This window comes from Centruroides sculpturatus, unplaced genomic scaffold (assembly GCF_000671375.1).
Source record: "Centruroides sculpturatus isolate CEXI.00-Female unplaced genomic scaffold, Cexi_2.0 scaffold50, whole genome shotgun sequence".
Taxonomy (NCBI): Eukaryota; Metazoa; Arthropoda; class Arachnida; order Scorpiones; family Buthidae; genus Centruroides; species Centruroides sculpturatus.
Genome location: NW_019384891.1, coordinates 227282 through 253653, shown reverse-complemented (window position 1 = coordinate 253653; position 26372 = coordinate 227282). Strand labels below are relative to the sequence as shown.

Below are 26372 nucleotides of genomic sequence, written 5' to 3'. Positions count from 1 at the left end.
ATTTTGGCGAAAATTGAGAATTGTTTAACGTCGTGTCGTTGCGCGTGGATTGGTCTTGCTTTAACCTGAAAGATGTCTAAACGAGGTAATTATTAATCTTATTAATCCTGTTTTAACATATATAATACATTGAAAATAACTGAAGAATTTTATTATATAAATTCTAGATAACGTTTTTATAATTTTAGTTTTTACGGAATTAGGCTGATCCATTGCTATCAGTCATATGTTTGGTTCTATGTTTGAATGACGATATAAATTTCGTAAAATTTAAAAAGTATGGATTATCGGATATGATGCGATTGATTAAATTATTTGTTTTAAATAGTAAAGTTTTTCATTAATTAGGTATTGATACTAGTATACTGCTATTAACAAGACGTGTTTCTTTTGTTAACAATGATTTGTAATGTTAATTAACATCATTGTAAATTGATTTTTTTAAAGGAAATGTAAAAAGGAAGTACAAAATAGGACAAAATAATAAGATGGGCTCAATTCAAGCCGTGATGGATACGTTTGGGATCTTAACAGATCTATAGAGTATACTCATGGAACAAAAAAGTCAAAAGAACAATACTCTACATGTGACCCTTCGCGAGATATACTCCCACAAATTACTCTGACATATACCTATGCATTTTTTTTCTCAAATTTGGACAATTTTGAAAAAATACAACAGAAAATAAATTGGTATTATTAAAATATGACAATAGAGAGGTTGAGGCAGACGTTTTAAACGTGTAGGACGGACATTCGGTGCCGCTTTCCTGTAAGCCTAGAAGTTTGACGATGGTGTTTGGAATGTCGAGCGTGATTCCACCGACTATCCAAACACCATTGTCAAACTTTTAGGCTTACTGGAAAGCGGCGCCGAACGTCCGACCTACACGTTTACACGTTTAAAACGTCTGCCTCAACCTCTCTAATATAATTGAGGAAGTTACTTCTGCTGTTACTAGGCTTGCCTTGTGTTTTGCACATTTCAAGTGATTTTTAATATCTGAACACCCACCACGAGTTCCTGAAAAGCACAGTTCACATTTCACTTTGTAATACGATTAGAAACTTTTTTCAGAAATGTATAATCCATTTTTAATTCATCAGTAAACACACGATTTCTTTTTGGCATTTTGGAGATTAAATTGATTTAATGTACAATACAAAATACAGTAGAGCATCGTTTATCCGAATCAATTGGGGACTGGAGTTGTTCAGATAACTTATTTTTCGGATAATCGACTATGTGCGAAAAAATATATTAACCTATCCCATCCTGAAATTTTTCTCTGTTGCGTGTCGCTTTGCGTTGAATTTTCGTCAATGTTAAGCCTAACGTAAACTTTTTTAAATAATAATCGATACAATACAATAATAACGATACAATAGTCATATTGTATTGTTATTATCGTTAAAAAATTTTTTCTTTATTTTGTACAAACAAATTAAATATATTGAAAAATATAAAAACAACAAAAAATTATACTTCAGAAGTTAATTTAGTATCAAAAACGTAAAACATTTTAGTAGCCCAAGACATAGCCAAAGATTGCAGTGCCATGGCACTAGCAAAAATTTAAATTTGCCAACTGGAATTCTTTCGGATAAACGACACTACTGTAATTGCAAATGCTGACTAGCAATTTGAACTCGTCTATGATAGGACATGTGCAAAAATGACGTGGTTAGTGTAAAGCCCTGGTCACACTATGCGATTTCCAGCCATGCAGGTGACTACAACTGTGATGGCTGTTCCCGTTAACTAGTAATCCCCTCAAAAACCAGCACGACTGTAACCGCAACTAGAAACAAAAAGTTTCTTCTAACTCGTGACAATTTCAAACACACATCCAATCAATGAACACTTTTGTGCCACGTCATACAGTGACAACATTGAAAATAGTTCATCATCATGGCGGATAGTTAGAGGATTAATACTTTTACAGAATTGAGATTAATTGAGCTTATTCAGGCTCACGAATACCTGTGGGATTTTAATTCTTCATTTTATCGGAGATTTTATATTTTCGTGTATTCTTGCCAGCTTTATCAAAATAATTGCCTTTTCTCTTTTATTCATTCCAGAAAAGGAACTGCATATCCCTTGCTATTTTAATAAGAAAAGTGGCTAAAATTCTGTAAATACTCTGAAGTAGAACATAAAATGTTGGCAAACTCATGAAAGTTGTCAAAAACAAGCTACTTCTTCTTGTAATGTTTATATGGAGAGACTAGCACTAATAGGCTCTTTCTCTAACGAGCTGTCACTCATTGGTCACTGGAAATGTCCAGTTTGAGTGACGTAGGTCTCTAGTTGAAGAAGTTCCTTCTGCTGCTACTAGGCTTGCCTTGTGTTTTGCGCATTTCAAGTGATTTTTAATATCCGAACACCCACCACGAGTTCCTGAAAAGCACAGTTCACATTTCACTTTGTAATACGATTAGAAACTTTTTTAAAAAATGTATAATTCATTTTTAATTCATCAGTAAACACACAATTTCTTTTTGGCATTTTGGCATCCTAACACAAGGTGGCAGGGAGTGATGTTAGTTGATGGTTCATATATAGGAAGCAGTGTACTAATGTTATCTAGGTTAACATTCAATGCCATGCCCAGATTGTGGTGGGCAGTGGCATAATGGGGGCATTTTAGCCAGAAATGGATACAAGCTACTGTAATTTTATTGGTTTATTACAGGGTCGTGTGTTTCAGAGTTGCATTGTCAACAAACAGTGTGTGATCACGAGAAGACATGAACGACTCACACTTGTTGCAGTTGCAGTCACCTGTGCTGCTAGAAATTGCATAGTGTGACCAGGGCTTGAGTTTCAGTGTTGCCTACTCTAATTGAAACAAAATATGTAAAAGATGAAATAAAAATATCTGGATTTTATAGGCTACATACTGCTATAAATTTTGGGGGAACATCTAGACAACATTAAAAAGTATTTTTATTTTTTTTTAAGAAGCAGTAAGATAGTCTCTCTTAGCAAGACCATTATTGGTTCAGCCAGGCCCACAAAGGGGTGACCGGGTGGTGAGGAATTGAGGCCAACATATTGTGTTTATTATTGTTAATTCTTTTATTTTTTAGTCAATCTAGTCACTTCATTTCCTAAATTCAAAAATGCCTAAATGTCTTTCAAATGACAAAATATATTCAGAACTTTAATATTATTATTGAAGCTAAGGATGAAGATTAGAAGTGTGCCATTGGCACAGGTGGACCTAAAAAATTTTAAAAATGCAGCTATTGCAACAAAAAATAATGTGCCCTGTGGCTCCCTGTGTGAAGTTAGATTTGCAAAAGCACCAGAAGGGAGATGAAGTACACAATGCAAATGATCAGCCTAGAAATATCTTGCAACTTTCTAAAGAAAACAGTTAACAAGCTTCTGAAATGGTATACTACAGAAAGGTGCATTTTGAAGGAGGAAATCATGGATGGATAGTCAGGTGTTGTATCTTTTTATGGGAGTCAGAGTCAGTTTTAAAAAATACTGAATCAGGAGTCATGTATTTTTCTGCTGACTCCTCATCTCTAGAAAAAAACATTATTTTTTGACAGCTTGTTGACAGGATTTCTTCTAATCGTTGAATATTTGGGCAAAATTTGCTAGAATCTGAACACAGCCAAGATCTCTTTAATTCGATGGAGGTGTATGAACAGTGTTTTCATGAGTTAACTACTGTAAGGTGTAAACAGTAACGAATTTATTTATGATCTGATTTTTTTATACATATGGATATAGGCAATTATAAATAAGTGTAAGTCTAAGGAGATGAACAACTGGGTTGTGGCAGTGTGAGGAGGGAACACCCACCTACCCTATCTCCAGGCTCCACGTGACTTGTTGAAACTAAGTGGACACTGTTGAGGGCACTGACAGCATTGCCAGCAAATTAATAATGCTGTCTTTCTATTCAAACTGCCTAATTTCCGTAAATAATACCTGAAAATTTAAAAAGAGAAGACTAACAAAAATTAGGGCAAAAGACATTAACTGCAAAAAATAATTTAATTTTTTCTGCCTTTAGCAGGTTGAATAAATGTCCTAACCGATAATGCATTGACCACTTAAAAATGTAATGTTTACCTGTACAGAAAATATAAGAAATTTTGCTTATCTTTAGGGATACATAATACATTGCTTCAACAAAGTATTTTATTTTATGAAATTTGTAATTTTTTTAATACCATTTATAAAAAACTGTCCTAATTCAAGTTTTACTTTTGGGAGTTAATATCATCTGCATTTTTATGGCCATGCATCTTCTGTTATCAAAGCTACATGGAGAATTGTCCAAAATTTATATTTTAATAAACAAATTAGTTTAATAAAATATAAATTTTGGACAATTCTCCATGTAGCTTTGATAACAGAAGATGCATGGCCATAAAAATGCAGATGATATTAACTCCCAAAAGTAAAACTTGAATTAGGACAGTTTTTTATAAATGGTATTAAAAAAATTACAAATTTCATAAAATAAAATACTTTGTTGAAGCAATGTATTATGTATCCCTAAAGATAAGCAAAATTTCTTATATTTTCTGTACAGGTAAACATTACATTTTTAAGTGGTCAATGCATTATCGGTTAGGACATTTATTCAACCTGCTAAAGGCAGAAAAAATTAAATTAATCTGCTTGCAACCAAATCTTCTAAAGTTGTTAACTTATCTTAGTCTTCCAGATTTATATAAAAGAATAAATTATTTTAACAAAATTTATACTTAAAAATATTTTAATTGTCTTTTATAATCTTATTTGTCTTGCCTGCTTGGTCTTTTGTATTTGCCATGCCTCTGCATATTTGAGGTGTCTCTTGTCTTGAATCTTTTGTATTATTTTTGCTTGTTCCCATTTCACTATAACCTCTGTTGGGTCTGCTATAATATACGTTGCTAGTGCAGTGGCTGGTTGCTTGTTCTTACTTTTCTTTTATGTTCTTTTAATCTTCCTTTTAATGACCTCCCTGTGGCTCCGATGTAGTAAAGCTCTTTTTGTCTTGGTACAGGAATTCTATACACTCTGGGAATAAGGATCTGGTCTGTCTTTCTTGTCCATACATAACATCTTGTATACTGTTGGATTCCTTTTGAAAATTATCTTTTTGTTTGTTGCTGTTCCTATTTCTTTGTAAATATTACTTAGGGGAGCCGTGTATTCCATCACTGTAATCTATTTTTCCCTGTTCATTAACTTTGCTATTGTCCATTTTTATTTTATTGATTGTTACCTTTATTGCATTCAGGTTGACTCCGAATTGCCATGCTAGCTCTTTGATATGCTGTAATTCTTTAATTCTGTCCTACACTTTGCTGCAGTGTGTGTACACTGTCTTTATAAGTACCTGGAATGCTGCCAGTTTATAACTTGCTGGGTCGTAAAAAAGTCCATGGTATTAACAGCAGGTTATATGTCAGCTTTCTGTAAACTTTTATAGTAATTTCCCCTTCTCTCTTTACTTCTATTTATTATATCCAGAAAATGTACAGTTTTATCATTCTCTTGTTCTAGCTCAATCTCTAGGACAAAGTTGTTGGAGTTGATGTCTCTTATAAATTGCTGTGTGTCTGGTTTTTCCTTCCAGATAACCAAGACATCATCAATGTAACATGTGAATATTTTGACTTGTACTGCGTATTTCAGTATGGTGGCATTCTCTAATGCCCTTAAGACCATCTCTTGTTATGCACTGGATACAGGACTTTCCATTGCTGCTCCTCTATGTTGAGCATATGTTATTCCTTTAAAATTAAAGATTGTTGAAAATGTGGCTTGATGCATCAGTTCTAGTATCTGATTTTTTTTATCTTCTGCATTTCTGATCCTGCTTATTATTTAAGAAGTCTCTCAGATGGCATAAACATGTCTCTAGTTTGATTGAGGGGTATAAGGCCTTGAAATCTAGTACAGTCATGTAACCTCCTTTTTAATTTCACATTTTTCATTTTCTGGAGCAATTCTAGCAGCTGTTTATGCTGTATTTGGAGGCATGTGCATGTTAATAAAGCCTTTGAATAATTGTTCTGGTATTATTGTAGGTGAGCAGCATTTATCAATCAATGGTCTTATGCTTTTTTCCAGTTTGTGTGTTTGTCTTGGCAAATCCTAACAGTCTAGGAACTGATGGGGAGGTGGCTACTATTTTCTTCATTCCAAGTTCTTTTGCAAGGGTCGTGTTAGAAAAATGTTTTAAGTTAGCCCTTCTGTTGCTTGTTCTACGACAGGAATGATCTTTTTGTATGTGAGTTTAGGCTGTGGTACATATTTCAGGCCAAATTTGCAGACTTTTTTAATACATGGTGGTGGTACAATGTTGTCCCAGCATATGATTGAGGGGGGTCACCTGCAGCCTTATACTGCTTTGTTGATGGAGGAGAGTGAAAACCAAATGACTCTTCAAAAAGCTAATTGAAAATTATTGTTCCTGGAAATTTCCAGGAACAATAATTTAGCTTTCCATTGTAAGCTATGTATATCCATTGTATGCTCACCAGTTGGCTCAAAATGGTGGCATCATGTTTTGACCTTGGGTGGATTCTGAATAACTCTGTGCCAAAAAGAAAATGTGCAAGATGACTGATTTTCTCCCTGCTTATTCATTGTGTGTGCTTATCATGCCACATGTGACACCATTCCCCTTTCCTTGCACTGGACCATGTGACACAGCATGAATGGGTTTCATTTGATCAATCCTAATACAGGTAACCCCCGTATAACACGGCACTTCTATAGCACGGATTCACTCTAACATGGTTCGAGAATTGATACCATCCCCTGTATAACACGGTACCTTTATAACACGGATTCACTCTGGCACAGTTCAAGAAATGGGTAAAATCCTGGTACAACATAAAATGTAATAAATTTTTACATACTTAAGGCCCTGTACACACTAGGCGTTTTTCAACGCGCATTAGCTCGGCGTTCGACGAGCGTTAGTTCGGCGTTTAGCACTGGCTCAGTTTGGATGAGAAAGTAATTGATTGTGTGTGCTCCTCCATCGTCGCTATAAGGCAGCACATATATCGTAAAGTGCCCGCAAAACGCGCGTTTTAACAAAAATCTATAAACGCGCGTTTAACGCGTGCTTGTCGTTTGAGTGTGTACGGCTACATAGAACTCTTGGTTCTTTAAAACGCGCGTTGAAAAACGCCTAGTGTGTACAGGGCCTAAGTACTAACAGTTCACAAAAATAATAATTGTCTAAACTATTAGTACTTCAGTGTGTAAATTTTCTTTTCTCGTCTCCATAAACATGGTTTTTCGCAAAAATTGTTTCAATTTTGCCATATTTTGACGCTTCTGCTTCTGGTGTTGCCAGATGTTTTTTCCTTATTCCATAAGTGCTTAGCACCATATAAGGAAATTTATAAAGATTTTTTAACTAGAAGCAAGCAATCTAAAATTACATACACTTTTTGCAAAAGGTAAAGCATGAATCTGAAAATAATGCAGAAAAATACTCAGAGGATAACGATAACTTGCCAAAAATAAAACACTCTCGGTTAATAGTTCTTTTAGTGATGATAAAGAAAACATTGTTTAATTTATATTAATACTAACTGCAAGGACCCGCTTCGCTGGGCAAAAAGTAACAATAGTGAAGATTAAGATAATTACATTATAGCCAATCTTACCCGTTTTTGCAGAATGCAAGAATTAGGTCCCCCGTTTCCAGACTAATTAGAGAATTTTTACGTCCAGTTGAACGAACTATTTTCAACGTTTCTGGAACGTTTACAATTGTTCTATAATCGAACCAATATTCGAATTTCATAACATTTGAACATAACATTCGAAATAGAAAACCACTTTCAACTACTTTCAGCCCCATATCTCCCGCACCCTTATAGCTATCGAGACGCAACCCCCATAGTGCACAAATGGAGACTTGGGGCTACTACCACATACAAACACCATTCATGTGTGATGTGTAGTTTTGGTGGAAAAGTGAAATATAGGGACATACACGTCCATTTTTATATATAGATATAGATGTATCACTTAAGAAAATTTTAATAAAGATATTTATCTTAATTATGAAAATATAGTATCATGTTTTTTAATTTTTGGAACCTAACCCTCCTTTTCGTACTAGTTCTTTGATTCGCATAACACAGGAATTTTTTGGAACGTAACTACCGTGTTATACGGGGGTTACCTGCATATATAATGTTCATAATCATATGACATTATTGTCTCGTTTTAATATTTAACTTCTTTTCCAGTGAATTCTGATTGCTTAGGTCACTTTTTCTCTCAATACAAGTGTCTTGAGTAGAACTGACAAGGGGACCTTACAGTCTAGGAAATTCAGTTCAGGATGAGACTTTGCAGGTTAGTAGTATACCTCAAGAGTGTCCACCCAGAAGAATTGTAAAGCGCACTAGCCAGAAGATTCTGAGAAAAAAGGCTCTAAAGTTTTAAAGTAGGGTGAATATGAGCGGCACGTATATTTTTAAAAAATTAAGATTTTAATTGCAATTTCCGACCCCCCTAATTAAATAAATTAATATATAAAAAAATCGATTAATTAAAAAAATTAAAAAACTATCGGAAGTCGTTTCTGACATCAGAAAGTAGCTTTAAATAACTTTACCGAAGGAAAATCCGTGTGCTACAACTTAGGAACCATGAAATAAATTTGATAAAAAACTCCCATTAAAAAACAATTAAGCCTTAATTGAGCCTTATCAAAGGCTCATTAAAATTGCGATAAAATTTTTTCGCGTGGACAAAAAATTTTGAAAAAATTTGGAAACCTAAAAAACATTCCAAAAATTGAAAAAAAAAATTGTCAAAAGTGGCCTTAACTACCGAATTTTAGGTAACGCTATGTAATCTTGACAAGTTATCTCGTCATTGGGTGTTAAGGGTTAAGTGCAGCTCATATACTGATCGATTTTACAGTATTGCAGCACAGCGAAATGGCTGTCTGTAGCGAACTCGCTTGCCATGTGGACGATCTAGGTTCAATCCTACCTACAGCAAACTTTTTTTTTTTTTTTTAATTGTTTTAAAAATTGTAACAACTTTTAAATAAAGTTAATGACCTAAAAATATTATCAATTAAATCATAAATAATTTTATTTTATTTATGAAATGACTGTTACAGCTAATTAAAATGTGCATTAAAGATAATATTTCATTTTTAAAAAGTTGAATAATTTCAAATGCATTTTTGTCCAATAACTGTCAACTTTCACACCTGGGAGCTAATCATTTGGTGAGGTTTCACAAGTCAGCAGCAAAAGTGACACTTTTACATAACTTTCTGACATATCCTTTTAAGTTCATCTGTTGAAGATAACAAGGAATTGAAAAATTCTTCAAATTTAAAACAGAATATTTTTATACAGAAGTAACCTTAATAATATAGATCCGTTAAAAAAGACAGGTATTGTATACAAAATAGAATGTAACTGTATGAATCCATGTAGTTATATAGGTGAAACTGGAAGGGTATTAGATGTAAGAATAAAGGAACACGAAGCGGCTATCAGATTGAGATATAAAAATTCGCCATGGTACGAACACACGGAAAATAAAAAATGTAAAATTAATCGCAATAATATTAAAATTCTACACCATGAAAAGGACATATATAAACATAAATTTAAAGAACACTTAGAAATTAAAAAAAACCAAAATAATTTAATAAATATTTCTGATGGGATGCAAATAGATTCTAGATGGTACAAAATGACAGAGGGCGCTATATAGTAATAAAAGAATGAAGTTATTGCGATTGATTTAAAAGTGGTATTCTAATGTATTGCTAGTTAGTTTGATTGTTCGTATGCTATTTGTATTTTAAAGGTATGTAATGTATTGATTATTGTATACACTTGTTAAGTTTACAGTAAAGTCATAATGTATAATGGTTTTTAGAAGAGATGTTATGCAAACACTTCAAGTGCATTTTAAATGGAAAACAAATGGTTGGTGTTTAGATATAGTGGTAACCCACATACACAACTTTTACTTTAAGAGTAAGTAAGGAATGATATTTTGTAATGTATTTATGTCATGTATTGATTATTGTAACCTTTTATTGTTTTTTGAAAAATTAGCACTGTAGAGGGGTTGGATGAGTATACCAACTCGAAATGCACATGTCATTTTTTAAGGAATAAAAGTGAGTTCTTAACTAAAAGTTTTGCTGTGAGTCCGTCTACCAAAAACCTTTTGGATTACAGAGACGAATTATATACAAAGATAGGCCTTAATTAGCTACCTCTAGTCCAGTGTTTCTCAACGGGGTGATATCGCCCCCATGTGGGCATTTTTCCATGTTGATGGGGCGATTAGTAACAATTTATATTTTGGGGGCAAAAAACAATTTTTTGGGCTATAGAGTAAAACATTATATTAAGAATAATTAGATATTTTATTTGTTATATTGTACAATAATTAAACAAATAACATTATACTAGTCACTAATCTATTCAATGCAGTACGAATTTGGTGTTAGCCTTGGCCCTCGGCATTGGAATTTTGAAGTGAAGGGGACAATACTTTGTAACGGTTTTATTGAAGGGGGCGGCGATTTGTTAGAGGTTGAGAAATACTATTCTAGTCAAAATAATTTTATTTCAGTGATTAAACTTTAATCTAATTATAACCCAAAACAAATCTGGTTCCTGGATACTTCAATATTAAGATTTAGGCATGATTGCTACATATTATACAGTTCTTTTGTTAAGAACTGTAAACGTTGCTTACAATTTTAAAAAACTGACAAAAAAATTTTCAACTTGTTTTTTTTCTATTGCTTTAGTATTTCATAATTTATATTTCTAACTCAAGTCCATAATTTGGTGGATTTTGTTGCAAACATACATCGTAACACAATATTTAATTAGTGAAAGACCTAAAGCCATATACAGATTTACAGTCTATAATTATACTAATTTTTAATTAACTAGCAAAGAATGCTCAGTATTGACTGGGAACTCAGGAGAGGGTTGAGTTGTCTTTGTTATAAGATAGCGTATGTTTCCCACACGGTTAGAGAGTAACTATACAAAATCAGGTTGTTTGGTGTAAATTAGAGTTTGGTAATTTGTAGGGAATTTTTTGGAGGAGTAACTATGCAAAATTCGTCCACATTGCTCAAAAGGTTTTGGATTTTGGTGATAAAGTCAGAGGGGAGTGAGGTGTTCCAAGTTTTATGGTAGTTCATGTTTCCTGTAGATAACAAGAATAACTATGTGGAATTTGGTCTTTCTTGGTCAAAGGATTTGTGAGTTTGTAGGAGAAATGAAATCAGCAGGAAGGAGTGGGGGAGATATAATTTGCTTGCCTTTAACATGGCTTTATTTTGTAACAATTGTAACTTTCTTTACGTCATTTTATTGTTGATACAGCTCACTTGCACATGTGTATATCTGAAAAGTAACTGAAAGAATCAATTTATGTAGGTAGATATCTTATAATATAAGACTAAATCTTATTTTTAAGTAATAGTACAATAGGATTAATACTAAAACAATGAAATACTATAATAAAATACTATAGACCTATGTACAAAAATTTAATTTCATTTAAGGAAATAAATTTGCTCTTTATAGTTGTATCTGATAACATAAGAGTATTATTATAAGAAATGAACAACCAAGACAATATAAACAAAGCATATCATAACTACCTGAACTACAGAAATCAAAATCAAAACTGAATAAAGAAACAATTATTTATTGTGACATTGACACAATGCCTGGCTGCAATTGTTAATCATGTTTTAAATTAGAAATATGCTCTCCACCTTGAATTATTAGTGTCTTGCCTCTACATCATACATTTCCATTAAGAATAGTCATACAGGTCATCTAACTTCTTTTAGGGAACAATTTTTGAATTGAAATAACGTGACTTACAGTTTACACCAAAGTTCATATATAATAAATCTATGTTTCCCTGACTCTAATCTTTCCATATCTGGTCTCGGTTTTCATCTGTCTAACTCTTCTCGAGATTAAGGAAGGAAGGACAGACAAATGACAGTGGGAATTTATAGATCTACAATTTTTTCAAATTCAAAAAATCTCTGCCCTAAACACTTAAATTGAGTTATTTCAGTTAATCAGAATAGCAAAAACTAAAATATATGCCAATTAAAACTTTTTATAAGGATTTTTCTAAATGGCGTATCAAAAGCATTGGTTTGTGATGTGTTACCATTATAGGCCATTGTTTTGTGTCTTTACATAATAATACAATTATTAAGTTAAACGAAACAATTGATATCCAAACAAAAAAAATCTGAGATGTAAAAACACAACAATTTAGACAACAGTCAAAATTTTTTAAGGAGTTTTCCATTGGTAAAGATAAGCTTGGTGCTTTGAAGCAGTATACACAAGATTTTATCTGTATTATTATTTTCTACATTTTGCTTTCAAGTGTCAGGTTTATCAAAGGAAGTGTTTTAGGAGTTTACCAAAGGAAAACTTCTTTAAAAAATTTGACTGTTGTCTAAATTGTCATAAGTTTTTACGTGGCAAAATTTTCTCAGATGTTTTTGTTTGGATTTAAAAAATGGTTCAGTAGATTCTAAGATTACCTTCAACAAACAAACATTGCTTTATATTTTAGTATAGATCATATTGAGATTTGGCTTAAACTTAGGCAGTTAGTCTGCCATCTTTTGCTAAATTACTAAATTAATTTGGAAAGAAAGATCAATCTCTAGTGATTATTTAGCTTGCAACTGCTGCTTACTGTGTAGATATATTATCAGTTACACTGGATCTGTATAGGATTGTCCAGTCCTATAGAGGTTATATATATAATCCTATACGGTTATATAATATAAATGAATGTAGGTCTGGAAACAGAATTTGTTGNTTGATATTTTGGACCTCGTGTTATTACAGATGACTGATGTTAGTGTGTCCAAAAGTATAGGAAAATTATAAGAAAATTCATTTGCTGTAACAGACTTCTCTATATACAAAACAGTGTCCTTCTGTTATTACAGATCTTTAATCACTGATTTATTTACTTTATTTTTATTTACAAAGTGGTTTTGTTATAGGACGTGGTGGAACAGCTGGAGCAAAATTCCGCATTTCTCTGGGTTTACCAGTAGGTGCTGTAATAAGTAATAGAATTATAGTTTGGCTTGTAGATAATTCAACTTTGAAGTTTTGGATTTTGTTACTTTATTTTTATTTACATTGTGGTTTTGTTATAGGACGTGGTGGAACAGCTGGAGCAAAATTCCGCATTTCTCTGGGTTTACCAGTAGGTGCTGTAATTAATTGTGCAGATAATACTGGTGCAAAAAATTTATATATAATTGCTGTCAATGGCATCAAGGGTCGTTTAAATAGACTTCCTGCTGCAGGTGCTGGTGATATGATTGTTGCAACTGTTAAGAAGGGAAAGCCTGAACTGCGAAAAAAAGGTAATTGATTTTTAATTTCATTCATTGTTTTTATTTATATTTTTAAACTTTAAGAAGAGTTTTCTTATATTTTAATGTTTCAGTCATTGTTTTATCTATGAGGAATAATTTCATTTTTGACAAAGTTTTAATTTAAAAAATGTATTTTCAAAAATTAAGAAACTTAACTTTCAAGTTTTTCCTATAAAAAGACATCAGAAAAAATATGAGGCATGTCCAGAAAGTAAGTACTGTTTTGGAAAAACTTTCATAAAAAATCTTTTTTCAAAACAAAATTTATTTTTACATGAAAGAGCATGTTGGAAACTATTTTTCTACATAGTTACCACCATTGTTCAGACATTTGTCATATCGGGAAACCAACTTGTCTATACCCTCTTCAAAGAAAGATGCCACCAGTGAAGACAACCATGCTGAACATCGGTTGTCACATCATCATTGCTGGCAAAGCGCCTCCCTCCAAAATCATACTTCAAGTTCAAGAATGAATGGTAGTCTGCAGGTGCAAGGTCGGGGCTGTATGACAGGTGATCAAACCGCTCGCAACCGAATTGTTGAATAAGGTTTTGAGTGACACCAACAGTATGGGGGCATGCATTGTCGTGAAGCAACACAATGCCTTTACTGAGATTTCCACACTTTTTGTTTTGAATTGCACTATGAAGTTTTCGCAACGTTTCACAGTATCATTCCGCATTGATGGTTTCATCTCTGGAAAGGAACTCAACAAGCAGAATGCCCTGTCTGTCCCAGAGTGCCTCCGCTCCATCGACTGTTGTTTTGATTCTGGAATAACATGACAAACCCAAGTTTCATCACCGGTAACAATTTTGTTTAGGAAATCATTACCCTATTCACTGTATTGGGTAAGAAATGTCAAAGCACTTCCAAGTTGCTTCGTTTTGTGGGCATCCATAAGCATTTTGGGAACACAATTTGTGATAATTTAAGCGATTTGTGACAATCTCATGCAAAACAGTTTTTGAAATTTGTGGAAATTCATCACAAAGCAATCTTATTGTAAACCGTCTGTTTTCAAGAATTTTCTCATTCACTTTTGCAACCAAACCATCATTGACAACAGAAGGCGAGCCACTCTGTGCTTCATCATGAACATTGGTGCGTCCAGAATTGAATTGTTGAACCCACTTTCTTGCCATTCCATCACTCATTACATGTTCACCATAAATCTCTACAAATTGACGATGAATTTCAACTAGCTTAACATTCTTTGCATTCAAAAACAATATTACAGAACACACTTCACAGTCAGCGGGATCAGCAATTGTCTTAAACATTTTGAATGCTCACTAACACGTGGAAAAACAACACAATCCGGCTGTAATGGCATCACTGGACTGACAATCAACCAGAGACACGTGTGTGCAGGTGCTGAACTGCGATACTACCACTACGGTAGTGGTAGAACAAAACAGTACTTACTTTCTAGACATGCCTTGTATTTTACAAATTATTTCCAAAATCATCAATGGACACTGATTGATGATAAGTGAAAAAACGTTGGACTCCAACAATGCCTGTTGGAGTCCAATGTTATTTCACTGACTTTCTCCATTCTGTTATATCGGGGGTGCTTTGGGTGAGCTTGTATGGTTCTGCATTACATTATTCTTTAACATGTTGACTGCTGATCACAAGTTAATTCATAGGTGACTGTTTCTTTTTTGACACCTATAAGTTATCTCATGAAACACAATCTGGCTTACAGCATCTGATACAAACATACTGATAGAAAATAACTGTTAATAATGAATAATAGGCATCTGGATTAAGAATTAAAAATAGTCATGGCCTCATGGAACAAAATATTTATTTTGGGAAAAAATGGAAACATTTACACAATAAAATAAACAGTAAAATATCAGATAAAAGTTTAAGATTACTGTCTTTTGGCATTAATAAAGTTTTGATGAGTAAAACAAAAATATCCTGCAAGCACTTTTGACATGTATAGAATGTCTTCTTCAGGTGAAAACAAATTGCAGTATGTTGGTTATAAATTTTAACATTAATGTTAATATGTTCTAATTTGAGTGCACTTGTTATTTTTAACTGTTTAATGTTAATTTGTACTAATTGGAACATGTGTTAAATTTAAATGGTGCACTGTTAAACTTGCAGGTTTAATTAACAGTCAAACTATGCATTGAAAGTGCTTGTGAGATACTTGTTTATTTTTGTGCTTTACTCATCAAAACTTTATTAATGCAGAAAGACGGTGATCCTAAACTTTTATCTGATAAAAATCATGACAAAATAATTATTTATTTCATACGGTACAATATACAAAATCAAAATGACATCAGAAAAGTGATCTGAGCAATAACAGGTTTGCAACCAATGTGTTAATGTTATCAAACCACTCTGAGGTTTTTTCTTTTGTTTTGATCACTTGTTTTCATTCTACAGATGTGTCCAGAGAGGCTAAACTTCCTTTCTATTAATTTTTGCAGTAATAGCTTTTTTGGTTGGATTCTTTTGTAGATTTTTTCATTTAATTTTTCCAGCTGTTTTGTACACATAACAAGGGAAATTGATGGAATCGTACCAAAATTGACCCTCTGAGTTTTTGCAAATCTCTGCATTTTGAGACCACCTGAATCCAAAAAAGTAAAAAAACAACAAAAAAATTTCCTTTATGTACAGGTATACCTTGCCTTACGTCGATAATTGGTTCCAGGAGAGGCGACATAAGTCGAATTTACTTGTCACTAGGCTAAACCACAAATAACCATTCCCAGTTCTGTATTTTATTTATAAATGAATTTTTAATAGTATATGGTTAATAAGAATCTATTTTAAGCTTACAAGCAAATAAATTTTAGTTTTTAATATAGTACAGAAAAAAGTATTCTAAATTTACGAATTCATGTACAGTACATACTTGTAAATGTACATGTTTCCAATTTGGCGATGTTTACAGTACATCACAGACTCTTTATTTGTGAATGTGGTTTGCTCTAAGACATTATAAAATAAGATGATTTTGTAAGGTTAAATAACAAATACAGTTATTAAAATTATCTCACGACAGTAGAAAACAAACTAATTTATATTAAATTTACTAATATCGAGTGGCACTGACAACAACGCCAAACGGTAGTTATTGGAGCTACCGTGGAAAACATCAATATTGAGCGCTTAAAGACCACTAAATAAGAGGATAACACAGAAGTTTTCGTGTTTCGTTCTCTAAGATTTATGATGATTATATTAACATTTACTGTAAATGTATATATTTTAATATGATTTTATGTGCTTTAACGCTTTTATAGTGATATTACGACTTCAATATTTGTGGCGGACAGACATAAAGTTGAATAAAATGACTTAAACTTGATTTTTATTATTCCATATATTTTTTGACAAATGACGTATAATTGAGAACGATGTAACTCAAGGTATACCTGTATTTGTGTTGGCATCTATTTTGCTTAATATCTCAGGATGGGGTAAACATTAAGAAATGAAATTTGACATGGTGGCTTGTATATGAGGGCATTGATACTATTAAATTTTGGTAGTGAAAGATCCAGGGAGTTGGAGAGATAGATAAGGGTTGTGTGTCAAATCTCAACAGTCGTAGGAGTTAATGAAGATTTTATTTGCTAGTAACATTTACACTTTTTCATAAAAACTTGTTCCTACCCTCAAAATTGGGCCTTTTGCCATTTTATAGTAATTAAAAATATAGAAAGTTTTTAGAACAAAATCTGTTAATAGATGGTGCCACGCAGTTTATTTAGTTTGCTTAATAACATGAGTTATTTTTTAAATAAAAACTCATAACAGCCAGGAAACTTACAAAACTCATTGTTGGATTTTTTTTACTTTGTCTCACCAGTTTCTCAGTATCTTTCTGTAGCATTTTCTTTCAAAGGCTAAAGGTCTTTTCCTTTATGTATCACCATGTTTCACAGCCATATAATACACAGCTGAAAGTACAGGACTTTATATATATAGACATGGCTGTATATGTATCCAGGACTTTAGTTTTGTCTGATATGTAATATTCTGACTTCATGTGTTATCCATTTCTTTAATGTTTGAAAACTAATTTTTATACAGAGAATGCTTTTCTGGTTATATTTTTTTATTAGTGAAGTACTGTGATTATTAACTTAAGATGTTTTGCTGTAGAAAGTATATTTGAAATCCAAATTCTTTAACTTTTCCTAGTTGTTTAAATTAATGTGTATGATTGATTATGAAGCTTAAACAAGCTTCTTAAATAATTTAAAGTTTTGTTGAGAAGTTGTGTATATAATTTTTCTATTTAGAAATAAATTTCTTTTAGTTTTCCTGAATTTAAAAATTACATAAAGCATATTTCAAAAATTCATTATTAAATTTTATAAGTATGAAATGGATGGCCAGCTACACTTACTTCATTCAGGAGATATATTTAAGCAGTCAATCTTAGTATGAGCAGATTATGATACAACAGAACAGGTTCTGTTACTATATCATCAGTCATGTATTCTGTGATATTAATCATATTACAATTTTTACTCTGTGGATATTGATGTAATATGATTTATATCAAATTGTTCATAAGTAACCCAGAAAAGGAAAAATTAAATAAATTTTAAAAATCAATTAAAATATTTATTAAGTATTGTCTGCATAGTTGCACTTACCTGTTTTTTTTTGTTCATAAAGTTTTTTGTAAAAGCTGAAGAATTAAAATGTTTGTAGAAATAACATTAAACGTAAAAATAGAAATTAAAATATCTGAATAATATATACCACATCTATACTGACAAACTAATATAAATAAGTAAATCTGCCTAACAGATGAGCAAGCAGTGCAAAAAAGGCTATATTGACTTTGTGCCAATTTCTTATGTGCACCTCAGTTTTGGAGACCAGAAGTCCAAAAACAGGTGTGCATTAGAATCAATGGTAGCATGGTATACTCATTCAGGGCATTTTATAATTTAAGATTCTATTCATGCAAATTACAAAAACTAACTTATAAAAACATTTTTTATTAATAATTTTCATTCTTGAATTTTTTAAAGTACAATGAGAAATTTTGTAAAAAATTTATTAGACTTCTTTTAGTAGATTAAATAGATGATTTTTATATGTTCAACAGACTTTTCTTAATTAATGCACATTTAAAAGTGGTGAGATTTGAATAACAAAGCATTTTTGGTCTCAACCAGGCCAAAAACACTTGCATTATTCAAATTTTACCACTCTTATAGAAACTCAAGTTCTTTACAATTCTTTATTGAAAAGTAATTGTACCATTAATTCTAATGATTTTATAAATCTTAATTGTAGAAAAGATAATATCTAAAGCAAGATATTTAATATTTTTGAATATATTTTTATATAGAAAATTATGATAAATATCAATTTTCGATAGAATAATTTGATTGAAGGAAACAAAATTGTATTTGAAAGTTGATGTGCTTAAATTTTATTTTTTTGCAATAACAATTAGTTTTCTAATTTCAGTTATGCCAGCAGTAGTGATTAGACAGAGAAAGCCATATCGCAGGAAGGATGGTGTTTTTCTCTATTTTGAAGATAATGCTGGCGTAATAGTAAACAATAAAGGTGAAATGAAAGGTAACAAATTTTTTTATTGTTACTAACAATAATTTTAAACAATTATGAATATATGTGTTTGACACAATCATGCACTAATACCATATTTACTCGTATAGAAAATGAGGTTTTTATTCATTTTTCACTACTTCAAAAACCTATGTCATCCTATATGTGTGAGCGAAGGATTCTTTGCATTTTGCAATAATTTCTGTGAACTGTGTATACGTCATACTGTCATTATAGGTCTACAGTCTATCAATACTAATATTATAAAGTTATATTTGTAAGTAAGTTTGGATGTAGTGGGTAATCTCCGAAACTACTCATCCGATTTCAAAAATTCTTTCACCAATATTTAGAATGGAACTTCGAGGTGGACATAGGCTGTATATTATTCCGGTAAACATTTATATAAATTAAAAGATATCATCTAAGGTTAAGGCTTTTATGTCCAACAGATGGTGCTATGCGTAGGACGACCTAAGTTTGCTTTTCTGTGAGGATGAACTAAAGCAGATCATCTTCTATCTATCTATCTATCTATCTATCTACATAAATAAAAATGTAATGTTTGTTCTTACCGATTCCTTTGAAATTTTGACACATTGCTGCATTTGAATACACACGTGTTTTTATATAATATACATGTCGAAATTCCCCCCACTGTGGGGGAGATGGTTAGGATTAAGGCTTACTGTAAAGAACGCTACTTCTATTTATACTATTTTAGTATAAGTTAAATTGTTATTTTTAATGAATATTAGCACATTCTGAATTATTAAAAATAAACTCTTTCCAGTCATGCTCATTATAATGTTTTGGTTTTGTTTTCCATTTATCATGTATCAAAGCAAATATGGGCATTTGGTAATATTTTATTTGTGATTAAATGAAATAAAATTAGAATTGCATTAATAAATCTAATTTTCTTTATTTTGATCTCTAAAGTCACACCTCGTCCTATATGTAAGAACATCTTATATTCGAGTAAATACGGTATATCCATTTTTAGTTTGTATTAAATTCCTTTTATGTTGCAATATGAACTATATTTATTTTCATTATAGCTATATACAGGGATTCTATGCACCTGAAAAGTCAGGGAATTTTTCCTTGAATGCCTTGTTGATTTTTTTCCTCGCAATAAGGTTGACTAAGTGTAGCTATCTGCAGTAACAAAAAGTAATGTGATGCAATGCAACTTACAAAATAGGTGCAGAATATTTTTAGGACCCAAAATTTCTCCCAAACATGCACACAACTTTCCCAAAAATGATTGCATGCATAATAAAACCATTATTTATGAAACAATCGATAATTATTATTACATAGTTTGAAAAATTCAAATTAAATCATACATATAATTTAATAGACCTACCATACAATTTGCAATGCAACACTAAACTCATAAGCTAACATAAAAAATATTTCAGATTAAAAGAATGTTTTAATTTTAAGCAATGCCATTATTATCAAAGGATAGCATATGCAATTATAAATTTGATGCAATATGTTGATTAATAGAAATAAAATTGAAGTTAGTACCATAAATGATTATTTTTATTTTTAGTGCAAACAGAAATTATTGGACCTTTTGACATCCAAAAATACAAAATTTATTGATGACAATGGCTTTAGAATGAATTTTTATAAGGCTCAAAAATTTCAGTTTAGGGTGAACTTCAAGTAATGAATGCCAAAAAGTGCTTTAAAAAGGAAAATTTCAGATTTGGCAAGAAAATGTTTGTATTATTGAAATTATTTTCCCACTATGGCTGTTTTATCTAACTTCTAAAACATTCCTTTACATTATTTAAGTTAAATTATTTTAACTAAAGTTAATAATTTAAAAATTGTAGTTAAAAAGTTAAATTGTGAATGTATGTAATTTTTTCCTATTAAATAATTTCATTAAAAACATTTATAACTTTTTGAAATTACTTAAAATTTTAAACAACACAAGCTGAGTCTGGGCCCTGGTAATTGATACTGACTTCCTTATGTGCTTAGCCCATCAATGACTGAGTGGATAAAACATTGTAAGTTGGTTGCAGATTTGCATCTTACCAATGGGCTGGCCATATGGAGTTTTTTTTTTCCTTTATGGACCAAAATAAGATCAGTTTCCTAAAGAAACTGGGAGGCATTTTTCCTTGGCAGATTGTCCAAGTATTATATTGACTTCTCCCATCAATCTATTCATTCTGAGATACTTAACTGTTTTCTTTATCTGGTATTCATTGAAAGCATCATCTGAAAACACTGAAAATTTTCACATGGTCTATAGTGTAACTGTACATGGTGTAACTGTAGAAATGTTCATATCCAGATATTTGAAATATTTCGGATAACAGATGTCTCAACAATGTGTGATCCACAGATCCCTATGGGCCTGCAAATATGTTAATAGGGATCCTTGAGTTTATAGAAGAAAAAGAAGCCTATTGTGCAAATTTAAAAAGTATCTTGTAATATTTATCTTTATAAAAACACGAAATCATTTAAATTAAATGAAAATGTTTAAAACCAAGACATTATTTTAAAAACACTTATTAATATTTTATATTTTTAATTTTACTCTAGGGAGTCTGTCAAAAGTTTTCTTTTAATAAAGGTTATTAAGTACCAGAAGGTGAAGTTTGAGAAACATTAGGTAGAATGCCATTGGGTATTTATACTTAAAGGCATATAGTTTCAATTTTTCAAAAATTGTATTATTTTTCTTTTACAATTTAAATAAAGATAAATTGTTGTTGATGAAGAGTACTAAAATTATTACAGTGAAATAACTTAATGTGTGGGGGTGTATAATACGAGTAAAAATGTAAAGAATACATAAGTACTATTCATCAACATCATTTTTATTTATTTTTTGTTACTATACCCAAAGACCAAGTTATGCAATTCTTTAAACTTTGTAAAACCGTATCAAATTAGCTAATTTTAACTTTTGCAGTTTTTAGTTGGTTTTGTTCTTCTTATGGTTTTGTGGTTTCTTTCCCTACATTTTTTTTTTAGCAAGTTTTAAATTTTAACTTTTACAATTTTATTAGTTTTACCCCTTTTAATTGGTTGTTTTTTAATATTTTAACTCTCCAAATCCTTTCCAATTACTGTTTAAACTCTCAATTTGAAGGCAAGTGTTAATGAACTAATAAAAAATGATAATACCATTTAAATTAAATTTATAATTTTTTGTACTTATTTTTCATTTTAAAAATTCAGATTGCAGGCAATTTCTGATTTTTTCCAGTTTATTAATATTTTATAAAGTAGAAATATTAAGGGATAAATTTAATAAATGTATACTTTTGTACATGGATTCTACAGGATTTGTTAATGAAAAATAAATAATGACGCCTTTTTTTATTTATTTATTTAAAGAAAAAAGAAACTAAAATGTTTAATTAAATAAGTTTATCCTGTTATTAATCCACAACCTTATGGTTATGGATTAATAACAGGATAAACTTATTTAATTAAACATTTTAGTTTTGATTTTAATGATTTAGCAGTTATAAAAAAATGTAACTGTTAGTTTTTTTTTTCTAATTAATGAAAAAGTTGAAGAAGCAAAAGCATATGTGCATTATAAGTCAAATGCTGTTTTACTTTGTCAGTGTGCTATACTGTACATTGACAAAGTAAAACAGGGAGGTTCCAACATTCACAACATTCCTTACAGTAAAACATACTGTAAGGAATGTTGTGGGTCAGGGAATTTGTACAAAGTTGGTCAACGGAAATCATGGATTTTAAAACAAAAATTTGAATAGGAACCCTGTATATATTTATAATGATATTTGGAATCAGAATGTGTTAATAAAATAAATAATTATTTAAAAGTAATGGCATTGATTGGCTATGCATGAAATGGATATTTATGGAGAAATTTATATAATGTAAAAATTTTAATTAAAGAATTAAGAAACTAAATTTTAAAGGTAAAATATAACTTCTCAACCACACACCCTCAGAAGTAATGTAAATCACATAAAACACCTTATTTTGACAAGGAAAACATTTAATTAATTAATAACCATAAACATTTTCAGCTTGCTTTACAAGCCATCTTCAAGCATTAAAATTACATTCTATTGTTAGAATATAACATTCTAATGGAATTTCGAATATAACAAATTTAAATATGAATAAAAGAACACACACACAAAAAGTTACACAAAACCAAACTCAAATTAATAATAAAAGATGATAAAATATAACTGCACTGCAATTATCATTTGGAATAGAAATTGTTTTTGTCTGAAACAAGTATAAACAAAAAACTAATTAGGAAAGTATTTAATAAATAGATAACTACTACTAAGCAACAATAGATCACCTTTCTCATTTTTTCTAACAAATTTTTATTATAAAACAAACATTTTTTGGCCTTTACTGGTCTGCCTCAGGTTATTGAATGTAAAAAAACTGGAAAATAAAAGACAGCATTTTAAATGATCTAAAGAAGACTGAATGTATTTGTTTTAAATAAAAATTTGATAGAAACGTGAGGAACATGATCTATATTGTGGCTTAGTACTCATATTCCTCCAAGACTTTTCTCCCTCCTTTTTTTACTATCAAAAAATATGAAGATTATGGCAAACTTTTAAATTAAAATGTGCTATAAATACTTGAAATTGTTTATTAAATCTTCAAAGTGAGAGAAAAATAATGGCAGCAGTTCCAGTTTGCTGGAGTGTTAAATTACACACTTATAATTGGCAGAACATGGTTCATATGCTATACATAAAACTTTGACCAGATTGGCTGTGAGANACAGTGAAATAACTTAATGTGTGGGGGTGTATAATACGAGTAAAAATGTAAAGAATACATAAGTACTATTCATCAACATCATTTTTATTTATTTTTTGTTACTATACCCAAAGACCAAGTTATGCAATTCTTTAAACTTTGTAAAACCGTATCAAATTAGCTAATTTTAACTTTTGCAGTTTTTAGTTGGTTTTGTTCTTCTTATGGTTTTGTGGTTTCTTTCCCTACATTTTTTTTTTAGCAAGTTTTAAATTTTAACTTTTACAATTTTATTAGTTTTACCCCTTTTAATTGGTTGTTTTTTAATATTTTAACTCTCCAAATCCTTTCCAATTACTGTTTAAACTCTCAATTTGAAGGCAAGTGTTAATGAACTAATAAAAAATGATAATACCATTTAAATTAAATTTATAATTTTTTGTACTTATTTTTCATTTTAAAAATTCAGATTGCAGGCAATTTCTGATTTTTTCCAGTTTATTAATATTTTATAAAGTAGAAATATTAAGGGATAAATTTAATAAATGTATACTTTTGTACATGGATTCTACAGGATTTGTTAATGAAAAATAAATAATGACGCCTTTTTTTATTTATTTATTTAAAGAAAAAAGAAACTAAAATGTTTAATTAAATAAGTTTATCCTGTTATTAATCCACAACCTTATGGTTATGGATTAATAACAGGATAAACTTATTTAATTAAACATTTTAGTTTTGATTTTAATGATTTAGCAGTTATAAAAAAATGTAACTGTTAGTTTTTTTTTTCTAATTAATGAAAAAGTTGAAGAAGCAAAAGCATATGTGCATTATAAGTCAAATGCTGTTTTACTTTGTCAGTGTGCTATACTGTACATTGACAAAGTAAAACAGGGAGGTTCCAACATTCACAACATTCCTTACAGTAAAACATACTGTAAGGAATGTTGTGGGTCAGGGAATTTGTACAAAGTTGGTCAACGGAAATCATGGATTTTAAAACAAAAATTTGAATAGGAACCCTGTATATATTTATAATGATATTTGGAATCAGAATGTGTTAATAAAATAAATAATTATTTAAAAGTAATGGCATTGATTGGCTATGCATGAAATGGATATTTATGGAGAAATTTATATAATGTAAAAATTTTAATTAAAGAATTAAGAAACTAAATTTTAAAGGTAAAATATAACTTCTCAACCACACACCCTCAGAAGTAATGTAAATCACATAAAACACCTTATTTTGACAAGGAAAACATTTAATTAATTAATAACCATAAACATTTTCAGCTTGCTTTACAAGCCATCTTCAAGCATTAAAATTACATTCTATTGTTAGAATATAACATTCTAATGGAATTTCGAATATAACAAATTTAAATATGAATAAAAGAACACACACACAAAAAGTTACACAAAACCAAACTCAAATTAATAATAAAAGATGATAAAATATAACTGCACTGCAATTATCATTTGGAATAGAAATTGTTTTTGTCTGAAACAAGTATAAACAAAAAACTAATTAGGAAAGTATTTAATAAATAGATAACTACTACTAAGCAACAATAGATCACCTTTCTCATTTTTTCTAACAAATTTTTATTATAAAACAAACATTTTTTGGCCTTTACTGGTCTGCCTCAGGTTATTGAATGTAAAAAAACTGGAAAATAAAAGACAGCATTTTAAATGATCTAAAGAAGACTGAATGTATTTGTTTTATAATAAAAATTTGATAGAAACGTGAGGAACATGATCTATATTGTGGCTTAGTACTCATATTCCTCCAAGACTTTTCTCCCTCCTTTTTTTACTATCAAAAAATATGAAGATTATGGCAAACTTTTAAATTAAAATGTGCTATAAATACTTGAAATTGTTTATTAAATCTTCAAAGTGAGAGAAAAATAATGGCAGCAGTTCCAGTTTGCTGGAGTGTTAAATTACACACTTATAATTGGCAGAACATGGTTCATATGCTATACATAAAACTTTGACCAGATTGGCTGTGAGACATTTTTATTAAAATTAATAATTTTTACTAGAATTATTATTTATTTATTTATTAAATTTTATTTCAAATTTAAAAAAAAAATTGAATTATTGCATCTTTCAATGACAATTGAGGATTTTCCAAATTTTTCAGGTTAAATCAAGGTTTATAGATTTAATTGTGCTATGTGTAATTACAGTATATGTATGGTATATATACACACACAGTTAAGTGAAATTGCTAGAATTATGTAATAAATGAATATATAGTATATAGAAATAATTCTAAACCTTGATTTAACATGATAAATTTGGAAAATCTCCAGTTGCTATTGAAAGATACAGAAATTTAAATTATTGCTTCAATAGTTACTAATATGAATATTTTAAAATAAAGGAACCTTTAAATTGTCAATTAATAATAATATGAATACTAAATTTTTTTCTTTATAGGTTCTGCTATTACTGGTCCTGTTGCAAAGGAATGTGCTGATTTATGGCCCAGAATTGCATCAAATGCCAGTAGTATTGCATAATAATGCAAATATATTGTAATATTTCAAGAATTTAAAATAAAATGTTTTAAAATTCTCA

General features: G+C 30.4%; 1 protein-coding gene across 1 annotated transcript; it reads left to right on the top strand.

Moving 5' to 3' along the window:
• LOC111631237 (60S ribosomal protein L23) lies at positions 1 to 26372 on the top strand. The gene is made up of 4 exons (XM_023375441.1): positions 1 to 85; positions 13215 to 13427; positions 18918 to 19031; positions 26232 to 26372. Exons 1-4 carry the CDS (start codon positions 73 to 75, stop codon positions 26312 to 26314), a joined length of 423 nt encoding a protein of 140 aa, XP_023231209.1. The 5' UTR covers positions 1 to 72; the 3' UTR covers positions 26315 to 26372.